Source organism: Cetorhinus maximus, chromosome 25 (genome assembly GCF_964194155.1).
Source record: "Cetorhinus maximus chromosome 25, sCetMax3.hap1.1, whole genome shotgun sequence".
Taxonomy (NCBI): domain Eukaryota; kingdom Metazoa; phylum Chordata; class Chondrichthyes; order Lamniformes; family Cetorhinidae; genus Cetorhinus; species Cetorhinus maximus.
The window spans coordinates 32,866,071-32,884,434 of NC_135903.1; the positions used below are offsets into that span (position 1 = coordinate 32,866,071).

General features: G+C 42.1%; 1 protein-coding gene across 1 annotated transcript in view; it reads left to right on the forward strand.

Moving 5' to 3' along the window:
- Positions 1–18,364, forward strand: part of LOC144668040 (integrin alpha-8-like) — a 156,726-nt gene that overhangs the window by 113,756 nt on the left and 24,606 nt on the right. The window contains exons 19-24 of the mRNA XM_078529771.1: positions 1,582–1,649; positions 3,024–3,171; positions 9,112–9,204; positions 10,284–10,360; positions 13,457–13,534; positions 15,098–15,203. Coding sequence (XP_078385897.1) covers positions 1,582–1,649; positions 3,024–3,171; positions 9,112–9,204; positions 10,284–10,360; positions 13,457–13,534; positions 15,098–15,203 — 570 coding nt within the window. The remainder of the gene's footprint in view (positions 1–1,581; positions 1,650–3,023; positions 3,172–9,111; positions 9,205–10,283; positions 10,361–13,456; positions 13,535–15,097; positions 15,204–18,364) is intronic.

Below are 18,364 nucleotides of genomic sequence, written 5' to 3' on the forward strand. Positions count from 1 at the left end.
CCTGATGTTAGGCTAACTGGCCTGAAGTTCCCTGTTCTCCCCCTCCCTCCTTTTTTGAATAGCAGTGTTACATTTGCTAACTTCCAATCTGCTGGGGGTCACCCTTGAACCTAGAGACTTTTAGAAAATGATAACCAGTTAATCCACTAACTCGCAGCTATCCCTTTCAGAGCCCAATGATGTTGGCCTTCAGGTCCTGGGGAATTATCAGCTTTTAGTCCCTTAAGATCCTCTAATATTTTTCCTCTCTATTTCTGGCTTGTGTTTTGTGTCGTTGACTATGAAGACAAGACACAAAATATTTGTTCGCTGTCTCTGCCATTTCCTCGTTCCTCTTGGCGAATTATCCTGTCTCTGCCTCCCAGACTTCAGCTACTTTACTTCTTTTTATATAGTTATAAAAGCTCTTACAACCTGCTTTTATATTCCTGGTTAGTTTACCCTCATATATTTCACTTTTCCCTTCTTATCAACAATTTTGCTCACCCTTTGCAGGTTTCTAAAGCTCTCCCAATCCTGAAGCTTATCCTCAATATCACAAGGTTCTGTAATATAATATCATCCCTAACTTTCCCCGTAAGCCACGATGGATCTTTCTCGCTGAGTTTTTTTTTGCATTTTATTTGAATATTTTGAATAATTGCTCAAATTTTCCCCCAGTGTTTATTTCACACCACACCTTTATTTGCGCAAGTACGCTTAGCTGCTGTTTCTCCCCTGATACCTCTGTAATTAGCCTTGTTTAAATTTAAGATTCTTGTTTTGGACTCAAGCATGTTGCCCTCAAACTTAATATGGAATTAAATTGTATTATGATCACTTTTTTCCAGGGAATCTTTTACAATGAGATTACTAATTAACCCTGCCTCATTGTACAAGACTAGATCTAAAATAGCTTTGCCCATAGTTGGTTCCACAATGTGTTGTTCTAGAAGTTTCCGTGAAAAGCATTCTGTAAATTCGTCTTCTGGGCTATCTTTGCTCATTTGATTTGTCCAGCCTTATGTAGATTAAATTCTCCCGTGATTATCGCAATGCCTTTGTTACAAGCTCCAATTATTTCTTGCCTAAAGCTTCGTCCAGTTGTATAACTACTGTTAGGGGACCTATAAACTACTGCCACCCGTGTTTCCTGAACCTTGTTCTTCCTAATCTCCACCCCAATGGATTCTATTTCCAGGTCTCCTGATCCAAGATCCTTTCTTACTACTGTCCTTATGTCATCCTTTTCCTAGCAGGGCTATTCCTTCTCTTTTTCTTTTTGAAATGTTGTGTGCCATGGTATATTTATTTTCCAGCCTTGGTTAACTTGTACGAGCAATAATATCTAATCCATTTACCTCTATTTGCGCCACTAGTTTATCAATCCTATTACAAATGCGTCATTAATTCTGATTAAAAAAACCTTTAATTTTTTTACGTCACTATTCTTTGCATGGACCTTATTCACTGATGCGCCAAGTTTCCTGTCCCACTCTGTCTTCTTCCTCCAGTCGCCACACAGCTCGAATCATAAAGAGTGGAAATTAGGATAAGAAATTTGAAAAAGTGACCGGGTATCTTGTTCTCTCTCTGCCGCAGACTCGTATTCTCCTAGACTGTGGAAACGATGGAGTGTGTATCCCAGATCTCAACCTGACTGCCACAGCGTAAGTCTGTTTCAGCCTTTTGCTTCTCATTCTGGGCTATACCCCAATGGCCGCTCCCCCTACAAATATTCAAAAACAGTCCCCTGCTGAAAGGCATAAATAATTACTGACCAGGGATACATCACCTCTCTAAGGTCCTTTGATCAAACTTTAATGAACGTGTTTGAGATTTGCAGTGTAGAGTAAGGATCGTACGGAGATATTTTAATTATAAAATGAGCCAAATGCATTCCTAATTTCCTTGTGGTCTCCGATCATTTCTATTTTTTAAAAAGGCATAACCTTCATGAAAATGTGTATCTGAAGACGTGTTACCTGCTTACTTACAAACATTGTGGCTTTTAATGTAAATCGTGTTGAAACACACGATCAGATTGTGATGATTTTTTTTTGCACCACCATTGGCAGATGTACCTTCAGCTCAGTAGGTCCTACACTCTGGAATTTCCATCCTAACCCTCTCCACCTCCCTACCTTCCCCTTCCTCCTTTATCACAGTCCTGAAAACCTACCTCTTTGACCAACTCTTTGGTCTCCAGTCCTAATATCTCCTTGTGCGGCTTGGTGTCAAATTTGGATTAATGACACTCCTGTGAAGCACCTTGCTATGGTAAAGGTGCTATATAAGTGCAAGTCGTTGTTTTTACACAATGATGAAAATATCCATTCTGGCTTTTCTCCTAAGAAAAAGGTTTCCAAATATTTTTTCAGAGAACCAGTGCCCCTTTTCTTTTATTTTCTCCCACTTTATTTGTATTCCAGAGTCACAGCCCATCCTGTACTGGACACAGAGTTCAGTGACCTGATCTTTGGCCTCTAGTGGTGCCCTGGATTCAGGCATTCGGAGGTTTCGCCCTCCCGGCTTGTCAGAAGTGCCACGTTTCCACTTAGCGCCCACTCCAATGCCACAGCTAAGATTTCACAATCACCAAATGCACCACACAGTGCAAAGCAATTCCAAATGGCATCGTTTTGGCCTATGCTAAGTTACCTGATCTCAGCCTGGGGGGCACTGGCGACACTGTCAATGACCAGATCAATACCTGGATTCAGGAGCTGAGAAATCCACCAGTTGCTCCTGTTTCTGATTCGCTGTCCAGTGACTCCTGTTGGAGAGGAGGTGTGAGTGGACGGGATTGAGACCCCAGAGTCAGATAGCTTGTTGACAATCACTGTTTTGGTCCAGGCTTGGCAAATGGCCACTTGGCCAAGGCATCAGTCCCAGAAAAATTCTCAGAAGGGACAGAGGGAGAATGAAAGGAAATAAAGATACCTGTTGGAGGAATCCTCACCTCACTCTGGATCTCCATGTTTCTGATGGATGAGGAAACCAAAGAGCCATTTATGACTGAGTTTCTCTCAATCATTCCACAGAGATAAGAAAGTTCTGATGGCTGGTGACTTAAATCCACTTACTGTGGTTACCCATGCAGCCAATCATGGAGAAGGAGCCTATGAGACAGAACTGCACATCGCCATCCCTCCACAAGTGGACTTCATTAATGTTGTGCGGGATCATAAGGTATGACCAGTGCCATTGCTTTATGTATATATTGTACAGGGCTCCATTCACTAACCTTTTAGTGAGCTTAACTACATTATACACTTGCAGGGTTGATCTTATGGGATGGTCATCAAATGTCATACTTTGCTGTTCACTGGTACATTCCCATTGGCATTGCTCAGGGTACTTTGAAGATTGCATTGGTTTAAAGGGAGAAGACTTAACACGTAACATATTCTTCTACTTTTAAGGTCAATTTGTGTTAATTTAGCTGTTCCTTTAAGGTCACAAAGTTCTGTAGCTGCTAATAAGTGTACCTTGAAATAAATTAGAGGCTAATTACATTCTCCTTGCTTTTTAAAATATATTTTAGGATGCTTTGTTCATCAGCTTCAGTGGGGAGGTGATGGCATAATGGTATTGTCACTGGACTAGTAATCCAGAGACCCTGGGGAATGCTCTGGGGACCCGGGTTTGGAACCCACCATGGCAGATGCTGGAATTTGAATTCAATTTTTTTTAAAATCTGGAATTAAAAGTCTGATGATGACCATGAAACCATTGTCGATTGTTGTAAAAACCCATCTAATTTACTGATGCCCTTTAGGGAAGGAAATCTGTCGTCCTCACCTGGTCTAGCCTACACGTGACTCCAGACCCAAAGCAATGCTCTGTCCCACCAGCAGGAAAGGCCCAGCAGAGGTGGCGGCACAGTGGTATACAGTCGGGAAGGAGTTGCCCTGGGAGTCCTCAACATTGACTCTGGACCCCATGAAGTCTCATGACATCAGGTCAAACATGGGCAAGGAAACCTCCTGCTGATTACCACGTACCGCCCTCCCTCAGCTGATGAATCAATAGTCCTCCATGTTGAACACCACTTGGAGGAAGCATTGGGGGTGGCAAGGGCGCAGAATGTATTCTGGGTGGGGGACTTCAATGTCCATCTCCAAGAGTGGCTCGGTAGTACCACCACTGACCGAGCTGGCCGAGTCCTAAATGACATATCTTCAGCAGTTGGTAAGGGAACCAACAAGAGGGAAAAACATACTTGACCTCATCCTTACCAACCTGCCTGACGCAGATACATCTGTCCATGACAGCATCGGTAGGAGTGACCACCGCACAGCCATAGTGGAGACGAAGTCCCGCCTTCACATTGAGGATACCCTTCATCGTGTTGTGTGGCACTACCACCATGCTAAATATGGGAAAGATTTCGAACAGATCTAGCAACTCAAGACTGGGCATTCATGAGGTGCTGTGGACCATCAGCAGCAGCAGAATTATACTCGAACACAATCTGTAACCTCATGGCCCGGCATATCCCCCACTCTACCATTACTATCAAGACAGGGGGTCAACCCTAGTTCAATGAAGAGTGCAGGAGGGCATGCCAGGAGCAGCACCAGGCCTACCTAAAAATAAGGTGTCAACCTGGTGAAGCTATAACATAGGACTACTTGCGTGCCAAACAGCATAAGCAGCAAGTGATAAACAGAGCTAAGCAATCTCACAAATGGATCAGATCTAAACTCTGCAGTCCTGCCACATCCAGTTGTGAATGGTGGTGGACAAGTAAACAACTCACTGGAGGAGGAGGCTCGACAAATATCCCCATCCACAATGATGGAGGAGCCCAGCACATGAGTGCAAAAGATAAGGCTGAAGCATTTGCTACAGTCTTCAGCCAGAAGTGCTGAGGGGATGATCCATCTTAGCCTCCTCCCGAGGCCCCCAGCATCACAGATGCAAGTCTTCAGCCAATTCGATTCACTCCATGTGATATCAAGGAATGGCTGAAGGTACCGGATACTGCAAAGGCTACGGGCCTTCACAATATTCTAGCAATAGTATTGAAAACTTGTGCTCCAGAACTTGCCGTGCCTCTAGCCAAGTTGTTCTAGTACAGCTACAACATTGGCATCTAAAATTGTCCAGATATATCCTGTACATCAAAAGCAGGACAAATCCAACCCAGCCAATTACCACCCCATCAGTTTACTCTCCATTATCAGTAAAGTAATGGAATTGCAGGCAGCCATTATTGAACTAACTTTATTTACACCTCCCCAACAGCAGAGAGGGTAATATAACAAAATGCTCAGCTCTTGCTGTATACTACACTCCTTCCCCACTAAAAACAACTTACACATTAAAATGTAAAGTGGTATATGTACATAATTTCCCAGAATACAATATGACTGAACCCACATCAACAATATCTATAATTTAACAAGTTGGGTTGCATACTTGGTTTTACTGTAATCATAAACAAATCATATATCATTGATGCTACCAGAATAAATTGTGGAGTAAAAAAAAAGTTTTCCTTAACCCCAGTATATGTTTAACAAAAATATCATCAGTTGACTAGAAAGAATGAAACTAACAGCTTGCTTCTTCTTCCTTTCTAAATATTTTCAATTAACCTATCTGGCTTCTTTTTGCCTGTGTATCTTCTTCCATTTCCATTAGCTTGACTCTGCTCTCGGTGGATTCTGTAATACTGGCAAACTTTCAATTTCTTTTTGATTTTCACTTTCTTTCCGACTTTCACTTTGGGCCGGAGGAGGAATTTGGACTATAGGAGGTTTCTCATGCTCTCCCTTTGTCAGATTTCCTCTTTCAAGCAAATGGTCTACATGACACTGATGGAGTCTGTCTACAATCTTCACCAGATATGCGAATGTACCTAGCCTCTCTACAACAACTCCAATCACATACTTCTTATCACCTTGCTGGTTTTTCATTGTGATCTTCTGACCAGCACTGATCTCACTAAGTTTCATGCCTCGTGTATCATGGCTCATCTTCACTTTGTCTTCTGCTTACTGACACTCCACAGACCACTCTCAATCTATTCCATCACTGAGCAGTTAACACGCTGGAGCGAATGTGTTAACTAAGTCCAGGATAAACTTAGAATGCACAATAATCCCTTTGAATGTTCTAAGTTCTTCTTTGTTGCCTGGTCTCTTTGCTTTCAAAATCCATCCATCTTCTCCTGCTTTGGATGGATATCTTCACCATCTATTTGGTGACCCAGGTATGTTACACTTGACACCATGAAGCAGCACTTGTGTTTTTTAGCTTTAATGCCATACTCTTGATCTTCCTGCTCAACAACATCAACTTCTGATTCCACATCTATCATATATGCATTTGAAGATTTTCAAACTCTTTAAACAAGTTTTAGACCTATCATAACCTGGTGCATGGCTCCGTCTTGGACCTTTGCCATTTCCTCTATTTCTCCCATCTGGACGTGACAGACTTTCCCATGGGCACAGCACTTGGACTGGGAGTGGGGACATTTCAATTGTTGGTGGCTACCCTGGCAACAGTAAAATCCAACTTTTTGATTCTGAATCTATGAACTTGGCTGCCGTGGCCTGGATCTCACTGAACTCCAGTGCACCTCCCCTGCCAGCTCATGCAAAGAACCCCTTAGAATTTGCAACTATTGCTTTCTGGCATTTCCATGGCTGTGGCCTCATCGCAGGCCTCCTTCCACATCAACTTATTGCCATTACTCAAAAGCCTGGCCTGGGTTTTATTGTTCTTTCAGCCTGCTACGAATGTGTCTCTAAGGTCAATTTCTAAGTTCATGCCATACCCACAGTGACGAGAGAGTTTCTTCAATTCGAGAACGTAATTTGGAACAGACTCACTTGTCAAATGCTTCCTTTGATGGAACATAACTCTCAACGCAATTTCATTCTTAGTTTGCCATAATATGAGTCCAGAAAGTCATTAATTCCAGCATAGTCCATGGTGCTGGGTCCTCACAGGCAACATTGGTTAGACACCACCTCAAAAACATTTAGCCCCATCTTGGTGAGGAAAACATTTACTTTATCCTCATCTCTTATTTTATTTTCTTTCAGCCAAATGTGTAACTTTCATTCGTAATTACCTGCCCTCTCTGTTAGGGTTGAATTTCCCCATTGTCCCTACATATGCCTGCAGTACCATTTTTACAATATTGCACCATGTTGCCTCACAGTGTATCTGAATATAATGTGCACACACAGAGAAATCTTTCAAAATGCCCTAACTTCCTCAAAATCGACTTTAGAAGTTCCAAAAATGTGTCACAATATTCTTCAGTCCTTAATTTCTCAAATGAAATGTAAGAAAGAAGTCCATTCCATTTTTGTTACCAGCTTTCTCTCGTGTATTGCACTGAGTAAGACTAATAAATGCTCAACTGCAGGCAGCCATTAATAAATTAACTTTATTTACACCCTCTAACAGAGAAAGCAGTAGAGAGGGCGATATAACAAAATGCTCAGATCTTGCAATGTACTACACATATACTAGATATATATACTACACATGCCAGCAAACCACTCCTGTTCAAGTTGCATCAAAGTAGCAGAGAACAAATGCAACTGCCAAACCCTGATTGATTTTGTTCAGTTGGTCTTCTTGCTGACAGTCTGCCAAAAGATACGAGTCCTTGGAAGCGAGCAGCCCCCCTGGTGAAATCACCTTCCTCTCACAGAGTAGTCTAAAGATCTTATTATGTGAAAGTTGGGTGGTACTCTTGGTGCATCTCCAGCTCAGAAGTTGCTGCTGCTTTGCAGTTCTTGGATAGTAGGTGTGGATCACTGATTTGTCAAGTTAAGCAGAAGTTGAGTCATCCACTGGCCTGGCCTCAGGTAGTGTTGACTTCAGAATCCTCCACTAATTTTTTACATAAGTCCTTTGCTGCTTGTTTGTTTAACTTCTTATTACTACACATTACTTGTCTCCAACTGCGGACAATTTGAAAGATCTCTCATGACTATTGAGTTAGTTTGAATCCACCTGGAAATGGTCCAGGTGCTTCGATACAAAACACCGCCTGATTTGGACAACATTGCATTAGTTATAGTGACCTTGTTACATGTGGCATCATCATTTGTAACTGTGGAAAATCAGTTCCAGTTCCTCACTGTGGGAGGAGGTGTCAGCTGTGGCTCAGTTCATAGCACCCTCGCCTTTGAATCAGAGGGTTGTGGGTTCATGTCCCACTCCCGGAAACCAAGAACTGTGATTGTACTTGAAAGAGTTGCAATCTGTGACTGTTGATGACTCGAAAGAGTCCCCTCACTGTGGGAGGAGGTGTCAGCTGTGGCTCAGTTCATAGCACCCTCGCCTTTGAATCAGAGGGTTGTGGGTTCATGTCCCACTCCTGGAAAACCAAGAACTGTGATTGTACTCGAAAGAAGTTGCAATCTGTGACTGTTGGTAACTCGAAAGAGTTTCCTCACTGTGGGACAGGACGATGCAAGATCCTACATTTGATCCATACGCTGTTCTCAGCCAGGGAGCAGTGGGATGATGCTATTGCTGACCTCCCCATTCTTAGGCTAGAGGGGAAGGGGGAGAAATCAGCCACATTTCCTGCTGCCAAACACTATCCATCAACTCCAGCTGGAAATGTGTGTTTGGAGTAATGGGTGATGCCCTCCATTGTTCAATGACCAACACACAACAACATTCACACATAGAGAATAGCTGCGCTACTGAACAGTGCCTGGAGCCTTCACTTCCGTAAACCATTACATGGGTTGGCACATTCACAAGAAGCAGGGTGAAAAACCTTTGTGTTTTGGCACAGTTTGTAAACATTGTTAATTAAAAATTGAGTGCTGATGAGATTATTGGGCAGTGGCTGGGAGGAGTTACTGATCCCTGCAATGAGGGGAAGCTCAGTATCACACTCAGCCAATGACCCTGAAGTATGGATTAACACTGGGCAGTGAAGGTGTGGCAACCTTTGATATCTATTTGCAAAGAATGATCTCTGCAGCTTGAAATTTATGGCTGCACAATTCCTGTATAAAACCATTTATGGCCTTTACATCTTTGTCAAGATACCGGTGGGTTCATTTCCAGCGTGCCAGCTTATTTTACTAACTCTTCGTTGTCTTCATAATACATAATTTGTGTATTTCTTTCTTTAAGGACCTCACTAAGCTGAGCTGTAACCCAAAAGTGGAGAATGGCACTCAAGTAGTGGTCTGTGACCTCGGTAACCCCATGAAACATGGCGTGAAGGTAAGGCCTGCAGAATATCTAACCGTGATTCTATTTACAGATTCCAATTTAATGCAGCGCTGCTCAAGGTGATAGATGAATCCAGAGGAAGTGCATAACACTAGATGTACCACAGTATATAGATAATTAATTTATCCCAATATTTTCCCTAATTTTTTTCTCTTGCTGTTGCTGGGCACTGGTTCCATGGCACTGATTTCCACCACCCCCCACCGACCCCATCTCCCCTCACCATATGACCATGCCAGCCAGTGACCACGTCTTGGGGTATGGAAGGTGCATCACTGTTGAGTCTGATATTCCACATGTATTTCCCAGGAGGACTCACTAAATACCAATCGGACTACAGCAGTGCAAGAAGGCAGCCCAGCACCACCTTCTCAAGGGCAACTATGTCTGGGCAATAAGTGTCAGTGCCATCCAATCTCAAGAATAAATGAAATAAAATCCTAGTTGATTTTTGCTCTTTGCATCTCCTGACTAGTACAGGAATGATTGTAATTCTCGAACTTTCACCCAGGCTGCAGCACACTATCTCAGCAGAGCCCAACGTTGGAACCCAAACCTTCCTGAACTGTATGGCTCATGAGGTGGTGTATTTATCCACTGAATCATCCAACTGGTGAATCCCACTCCCCTTTTATTGAGGCTTGATTAAAAAAAAATACACATCAACCGTTTAAATGCAACCGCTGAAGATTAGTTTATCTTAGTGCGTGAATGCTTCATGGACGATGATTTAGCATTATGTCCCTTTTTACATGTGGACATTTTAAACATGAACCCCGCATGTCCCTGGAGATTGAGTGACTTTACAGTTAACCAGCCCGTGCTGAACCAGAGCTTCGGGTTGTCATGACAAGTCGTCTGATAAAACCTCAGGGTCTCACTGAGAGGCTGACTGTAAAATAAAACTCGGTGTTGTTACTTAAAATATTAATCAAAACCTGGATTATTTGCTTCGCTGTGTGTTGATTATTAATTGCTGCTTGGCTTTATTTCTATGCTAAACAGCTGGCCTCTTTACTGAAACAGCTGCGATGACAATAAAGACGCCCTATCTCTTTTGTTGCTCTTAGTTGTCTGCGGGGCTCCATTTCACGGTGCACAGCTTGGAGCAGGTGGAGAGTGTCACATTCAGCATGCAGATTAAAAGGTAAACAAGACAGAGGCAGCAATGAAAGGACTAGAACATGCAAATCTGATCAAAGGCCATGACGCCTATAAGCCCTTGTTTTTGTAAAAGGCAGCAAAACTGAGCCTGTGCTGGCCAACTTCTATAAATATGCTGTCCGGGCAAGAAAAATATGTGGAGGGGAAGCTTAAGCCAGGGCAAGGGGGTGGGACATCCAGCCAGGCAACAACTCTTAGCAGGAAGGGGTTATGGTTTCTTTTCTGCTTGTGATGGAACAGTGAGAATCTGCAGAAAAGGTTGCTGAGATATGGCACAGGTCAAAAATTTCTCCTGCAAGATTGCCTAGCATTTGCAACAATGCAGGAGAAGGACCGTATGAGGTCACATCTCCTTAGATTGACAGTACATCCATGCAATCTGGTCTGCCCCCCTGAAAAGATTAATGGGCAAACTCCAGCTTTAGCAAAGCCACCTCATTGATCACAATAACACGTAAGGGCTTGGAGTCTGCAATCAGCGAATTGACTATGCACGCCGCTGACCTCAAAGGTGCTTGGAAAGATCGAGCGATCTCTGTGGCATGGATTTCTACCTCTCCTGATGTCAGTTTGAATCTGATGCCAAGCCTAGAGGATTTCCAGGTGTCCAGAAACGGTCATGTCATCAAGGAGGGTAAGCAGCAGTATTCTCACAGACAGCAAAGCGGGAGGTAAAAGACACGACACTTTTCACTTCTAATTAGCATTTTACAGGGAGTAAAATAAATAATTAGACATACACATAATTAAAGTAGAAGCTGAAATATCACAAACAAATTCTTTAAATATAAAAATTGCTTTAAAAATCAATATTTTTTTCTCACAATGGGGAAATTTGATATTTCACAAATATAAAATTTGATTTTCAGGGAGAGTGAGGCTGTAGTAGTACTTACACAACTACACCATTTAAAACCCAGTATTCAACAAGCTATAACTTTTTTCAAAGGTTTTTACAGCAAGACTAACAGGGTAAAAGGGAAAGTTTTCATCAGTTCAGTGATTTCTAATTGATTGCAGACTGGGTGAACTTCAACAGGACCTCCATGGGGGAGCATAGGATCACTGGCAACAACTCCTGGGTTTCTTCATTTAACTGCGCATTAGGGTATTACAGAAGTTTCTGTCAGTTTCAGTGAAATAGTGATGGTGAACCCTGACAGTTTCGCTGTCCTTACTAGTGCAAAACCTGGACCAAGTTATATATAGAGAGAACAAACGCCATAGTTTCAGATGATTCCACAGAGTTGCAGCATATAGAAGAGGATGAAATGATAATGCTTGAATAGGCAAGAATGAAACCAAGGGAGGCCAGTCCCACTGAGCTAGAACATGGAGAAGAAACATTAAAAGAGGTGCGGTCAATTATGTTGTAGGCTGAAGAGACGTTGCAGTGGGATAAAGCACCACTCATTGGAGTGATTCAAACTGGGAAGAGATAGGCACTGATTTGAGAGGTGAAAATAAATTCAGGATTTTTGAAAGGAAAGGGGGCATAGAGATGGAACAATACTTAGACAGGACAATACTTAGACAGAGCGCATTTACTTGCGGATTAATGACAAGTTTAAAAGGTAGGGGACAGTGCCCGAGGTGAGGCACCAACTAAACTGAATATTCTTGAAGACGTTATCAAATTGCTGGGCGCTGGAAAGCTGGTTGGCATTGAATATCCTAATTTCAAGAAAGCTGTTGACAAGATTCCTCATAAAGAGATCTGTCCTGTGTAACTGGTGGGAAGATTTGGGGTTGGTGAAGAAATCGGTTGCATTGCAAAAGGCAGATTGGGGCCTATCACAAGAGGAGTTGCGCAAGATCAGTTCTGGGGCTGTTGTACCTGACCATCTTTATCAATGTTTTGGACGAGGGAAAAAGGTTGTGGGCAGATGTAAATGTGATGGGGGAAAATAAATCCTTACCTGGCAGACATCTTTAAAACAGGCAAATTGTAGTGTAATGCATTTCAATAGGAGGCAACACCAAGGAAATGTGTACCAAGCAGTGTTTTATGCTCAAAATTGCTAAGAGGGAGAAGATCCTGCGTATTATAGTGCGTGAATCTTTGTTGCCAGGCGCCTATAAAAGTAAATAAAGAGTTAGGGTATATCCCTAGGACAATTAAGTACGAACAGAGGAATACAACCCTTTCCCTATGGAAGGTCTTATGTTTAGAATACTGAGGTGGAAAAATGGGCATTGGGCCTCATTAACATTTTTTTTGTGTGAGCTCTCGGAACCTCTCAGCCCTCCACTGGCAGCTCGCACAATGAGGGTGGCAAATGTCATGACATTTGCCTCACCCACAATGGCAGAAAGATGAATCTCAGGAGAGGGGGTTGGTGTTGGCAATGGTGGGAGAGAGCGGAGGTGGGGGAAAGGCGATGACCCTCATTTCTCATTCTGCTGCCTCCAACGACAGGTATTTTTTCTTAATCTTATGGAAAAACTTATCTTTCTGCTGACGGCTACTTAAGAATCCTGAGCAGGACAGGCCCGACTGAAGAGATTAGCATGGCTCCTGGACATGTAAATCTGTGATACGGCCCATATTTTTTCCTAATTGAATGAAATATAATTAATAAATGAAATGGTTTGTACAGTGTATGAAAAGAACAATTAAAAGTTTAACAGTGTGTGAGGAGAGTTGAGATACAGAATATGCTTCCTATTGATGTTCTCCCTGACACCAGCCGCCCAAAAAACACTACTAGACCCAAAATATCTATTGTGTATATTAATTTAAAGAAGACCAATGCCCTGATTAATCTCATGGCTGAAGAGCTCTGGCTTCATTCTTACTGAGATTGCTACCTTATCATCGCCAGCAGCTCACTGCATTATACCATTGCCTGGATCATGTAATGAAATAACTTTTCAACGATCACCTCATAATACCGTCAGTAAAATTCCACTTCCACTTTCATCTGTCATTGACCCTGATTCACGTATTCATGAGAGAATGCAAGTAAAAGGCTGTGACTTATTTTCAAGATTCAGATGGTGGGAACAAGTCACTTCAATAGAACTATGGGTCCTTACTCCTACCCTTCTGTAACCGGATACCAATTTTCTTTTTCAGTAAGAACTCACAAAACTCTCACAGTGAGGTGGTCCTTTTGAAGTTTCCCGTTCAAGTTGTGGCACAGCTTGTTCTAAGGTAGTAGGAACTAGTCTTGTTCGTCCTTTTACATTGTTTGTCTGTCAGCAGAGTGTGGTACTGTAACTGTAGGGTTAATCCTGTCATCCCATGTTACTGCAGGATATATCTATCTCTGATGGGGCCCTATCCCTGCCTTGTACTCCAAGCAAATATGGCTTCCCCACAGTAAAGGACAGGGTCACTGACCTAACCTTTATGTCTCTGCCCTTTTCCCCTTTCTCAGATTGTGGAGTTAAAAGAAATAATTGTCTGCACAGCTTGTTGGGAATGTGTTCCCTGTCAGCCGATTATAAAGTGGGTGTCAGCATCAAACAAAGGACCTACCCCCACCCTTCCCACGCAAGAAGACACAGCTGTAACTATGAGAGGGAGCATATGAGCCTCGCTTTGTCAGGACAGGATGGAATAGTGATCAGTATTTTGAATTCATTCTTGTAATGTGGGCGTTGGTGGCAAGGCCCCTCTATAGTTGCCCTTAAGGAAGTTTGGATCTTCTTCATCAACCACTGCAGCTTGTGTGGTGAAAGTGCTCCCACAGTGCTGTAGGTAGGAAGTCCCATGGGGAGGTGGTGGCATAGTGGACGAGTCACTGGATGAGTATTCCAGAAACCCAGGGTAATGCCCTGGGGACCCAGGTTCAACTCCCACCACAGCAGATGGTGGAATTTGAATTCAATAAAAATCAGGAGTTAAAAGCCTAATGATGACCATGAAGTCATTGCTGATTGTCATAAAAACCCACCTGGTTCACTAATGTCCTTTAATCTGCTGTCCTTACCTAGTCTGGCCTACATGTGACTCCAGACCCACAGCAATGTGGTTGACTCTTAACTGCCCTCTGAACAAGGGCAATTAGGCATGGAAGATCCAGGTATGGTGATGTACATCCAAGTCAGGATAGTGTGTGGCTTTGGGGATAACTTGTAGGTAAAGTGTAATGTTTTCTCATCAGCCCTCAGCATTCAATTTCACTGATGTAAATAGAAGCCTAATGGACTTGGTTCTTTGGGGCTCTTCACAGATTTTGGAATACTGTTTTCCTGGAGAAAACCCTTTAGGAATCATTATTCCATTGATAATTATATTTCAGTTCAGTCTGGAGCAACAGCTACTGCTGACCTAGGCCACGTGATTGGAGAATGGCTCTGGACATCTCAGACACAAATCAGCATATAAGGGTCGATATTAGTCATTACTGCTTGGACATTGGATATCACCTAGATGTACCACAGAAAGGAAAATCAAGCAAACAATGTTGCCTTATGAAGCTGGCCTGACTTTCCTTCTGTTCATTTAAATGCAGTCTTTGTTACTAAACATGTTATGTAATGCTCAGTACTCTAGGTGTCAATCTACACTGTGTTGTACAGAGAAATAAGGAACATCTTTCCAATAGCCCCACATTAGACAATCCCCTTCAAGTCAACATTGAGCATTGAGTCTAAGCCAGGCCTGACCCAGGGAATGCTGTATTATGGGAAGACTGAACAAAGGAAGAAAATGATTAAAAATAAGAGAAATTTGGAAGGTTCTTCATAACCTGTTTTCTTCTACTATCAGGGCTTTGGAACCTGAGAAAATTGTCCTCCCGTATATTGATCTAGAGTCACCAGCAGCTTTAGTGGTGAAGAATGAGTCTCTGCCAACAGTGCAGCACACCTATGAGGTAGGTACAGCACCTGATAGACTTTGAGGTACTGCATTTTGGTGGCCATGTCAGTTGCAGTTGACTGCCATTTTCGCATGCATCATGCCATCTGTGTTGGACAAGCTGCCTGTTATGGCACAACTGATGGTAAATGCTGAGTTGTTCAAATCCCAGGGGAAAGCTTGAGACAACTGCCACAACTATTTTTGCAATTTGTATATTTCGAGATGCGGGCTTTGAATTCAGTAATAATAAGACCACCAAGCCTGATAGGTTTTTACAAAATTAGGTTAAACATTTATTAATAAGAGAAATGATTTTAAGCACATATAAATGTCTACAAATTACTACTATAATAACTTCTAAATCCCCTAATTAATCTGAGTCACAGTTATACCTTTGTTAAGGCAACAGTAAGACACATAGAATTTTTTTAAAAACCCAGGCAAAGAAACATGATACCCTGAACAATCCAATTCAAAGTGAGCTTTCTTAACTTCAGTTTGTTGTGGACAGCAGCTTGAGGCGTAGATGCTGAAGGCATTTCACACTTTTTAGATCTTAAAATGTATACCCTTACACACAGCATTCACTCCTTTATACATATTTTCCCCTTTGAATACAAATTCCCATTGTTTCACTATGTCTTTAGACTTTATCTCCCTGATCATAAAAATTTACCATAGTACCAATTTTAACAGTAATCTTTGGGAAAAATAAATGCACTGTTTCTGAACTTCACCTGGCTAGGTGACACATTTCATCTCTCCTTTGAAAACAATCTAGTCTGGTTTATTTAAATATGTAAATGTCCTTTTATACCTTACATTCTAAACTTACCTCATGTTTACCTAATTAACATTTCAAACCTAATTTATCTTTTGTTACATCAAAGCCTCCAGACCTACTGCCTTTAATCCAATTAAGTCTCATATACACGTACATAGACATAGATACCACTATTTTACAATAAATTCCAATAACAATATTATATCTTCCTGACACTGCCCTTGTACACTGGTTGAGAATGCTCCAAATCATGGTGAGGGGGGAGGGTGGGGTGGTGGTGGGGGGCAGGGAGGAAGCATCAATTATCTGTATATAAATTTGATGTCACATTGGGACCTAGTTGCAATATTATTGCTACCATGATGCTCAGTGGACAAATGCAACTTTCAGAGTGACCCTTAACCAAAGAAACATGTTTACATAGAATATGGAGCACAAAACAGGCTATTTGGCCCAACCAGTCAGTGCTGGTGTTTCTAATCCACACAAATCTCATCCTATTCCAACTATGTAATCTCAGCATCTTTTTCTCTCATGTAACCATCTAGTTTCCTTTTGAAAGCATTACACTATTCACTACAACTATTTCCTGTGGTAGTGAGTTCCACATTCTAAACACTCTTTGAGGAAAGAAATTTCTCCATATATCTCTATTGGATTTATTAGTAACCAGAAGTCATCAGGTTTGATCCCTATCCTGCGCCCAGTGAGTTAGTTCAGCCAAGGTGCCAATAGGTTTGCAATAATGAGCCTAAGCAACCCAGATTAGGTGGGGAAAATGAAATCAAGGTATCTCTCAGTGTTGATGTCACGTGAGAACAGTGTTGAGTTCAGCTCTGGTGCCCATTGTGCTTGAGTAGCCTGGTAACAAAGAACAAAGAACAAAGAAAAGTACAGCACAGGAACAGGCCCTTCGGCCCTCCAAGCCTGCGCCGATCATATTGCCCGTCAACTAAAACATTTTGCACTTCCGGGGCCCGTATCCCTCTATTCCCATTCTATTCATGTATTTGTCAAGCTGCCTTTAAACACCATTATCGTACCTGCTTCCACCACCTCCTCTGGCAGCGAATTCCAGACACTCACTACCCTCTGCGTAAAAAACTTGCCCCGCACATCTCCTCTATAGTTTTCTCCTTTCACCTTAAATCTATGTCCCCTAGTAATTGACTCTTCCACCCTGGGAAAAAGCTTCTGACTATCTAGCTTCTAACCTTCACATGTAAGTAAGGAAGGGTTGATTAGGTGAGATATTGGAGGAATTTTCAGCAGGGTAGGAATCATTGGTTACTAATAAATCCCATTTTACTCAGAGAGTTGTTAGAATGTGGAACTCACTACCACAGGAAGCAATTGAGGTGAATAGTATAATACTTTCAAAATTAAACTAGACAGTTACACGAGAAAACAAATACTCTAAGAGGCTAAGGTGAGTTGATAAAATAGGTTGAGACTCGTGTGGATTAAAAACACCGGCACTGAGTAGTTAGGTCGATTGGCCTGTTTCTGTGCTCTATGTTCTATGTAAACCTAATTCCATGGTTAAGTACCACTCTGCAAGATGCATTTATTCACTAAGCAGCATGATGGCAATAATATCGCTTCTAGCTCCCAGTGTGACACTAAATTTACATAACTGATCTCTCCCCCTGATGTGGGTCAGTTGCTTCAGGGAAGAAAAGCGATCACACTTTGCTGACAATTTTCAGTAAAATAATTGTAGCAGAAACATTTCTTACCAAATGTACTTTTTCAAATGGGCATGCGTTTTTGAAGGAGGAACCATATTTGACAAAGCCTAGTGATTTAGACTGGTGTAATCTTGCTGTACTGAGTTTCTTTGAGACATGTGATGTTTGTATATATGAAAAGCACATGGGAAATGCAATTAAATTGAATCCTGATTATTAATTGGAAAGAGTTGATATAAAATAGCATCTTTGATTTGTGACAACATTAGCACATGTCAGGAGCACAAATAATATTGTCCCTAAGGGTTAGAGGGAATCAGGAGCCGTTTAAAAATGGAGAGCGTGACCAGTTTGCAGGATTCCTGCTGCCAACAATTTTCACTGGTGCGGGATAGGGTGCTGGTAGCGAACCTGCACTCCCAACCTGGCCAACTCCATTGTGGGGTTAGACACTTCCCACACCCTCGCAATTTTCGTGGAGTCAGGGTCGCTTCTCCATGACCCATGGTTTACATCCCCTTAGAGGAGTCGTGAACCATTGTCTGGGTTCTGAAACATTTTGGAAGGTACATTCAAATGATCTTACCGATGTCCTTCCTACCTCCCCAAGGGTCCTCATACTCTTCATACCAACTCAATGTCAACATATGCTCCTTTCATGCTTATTCAGCCAGGTTGTCCTCATTATGCACACTTGGC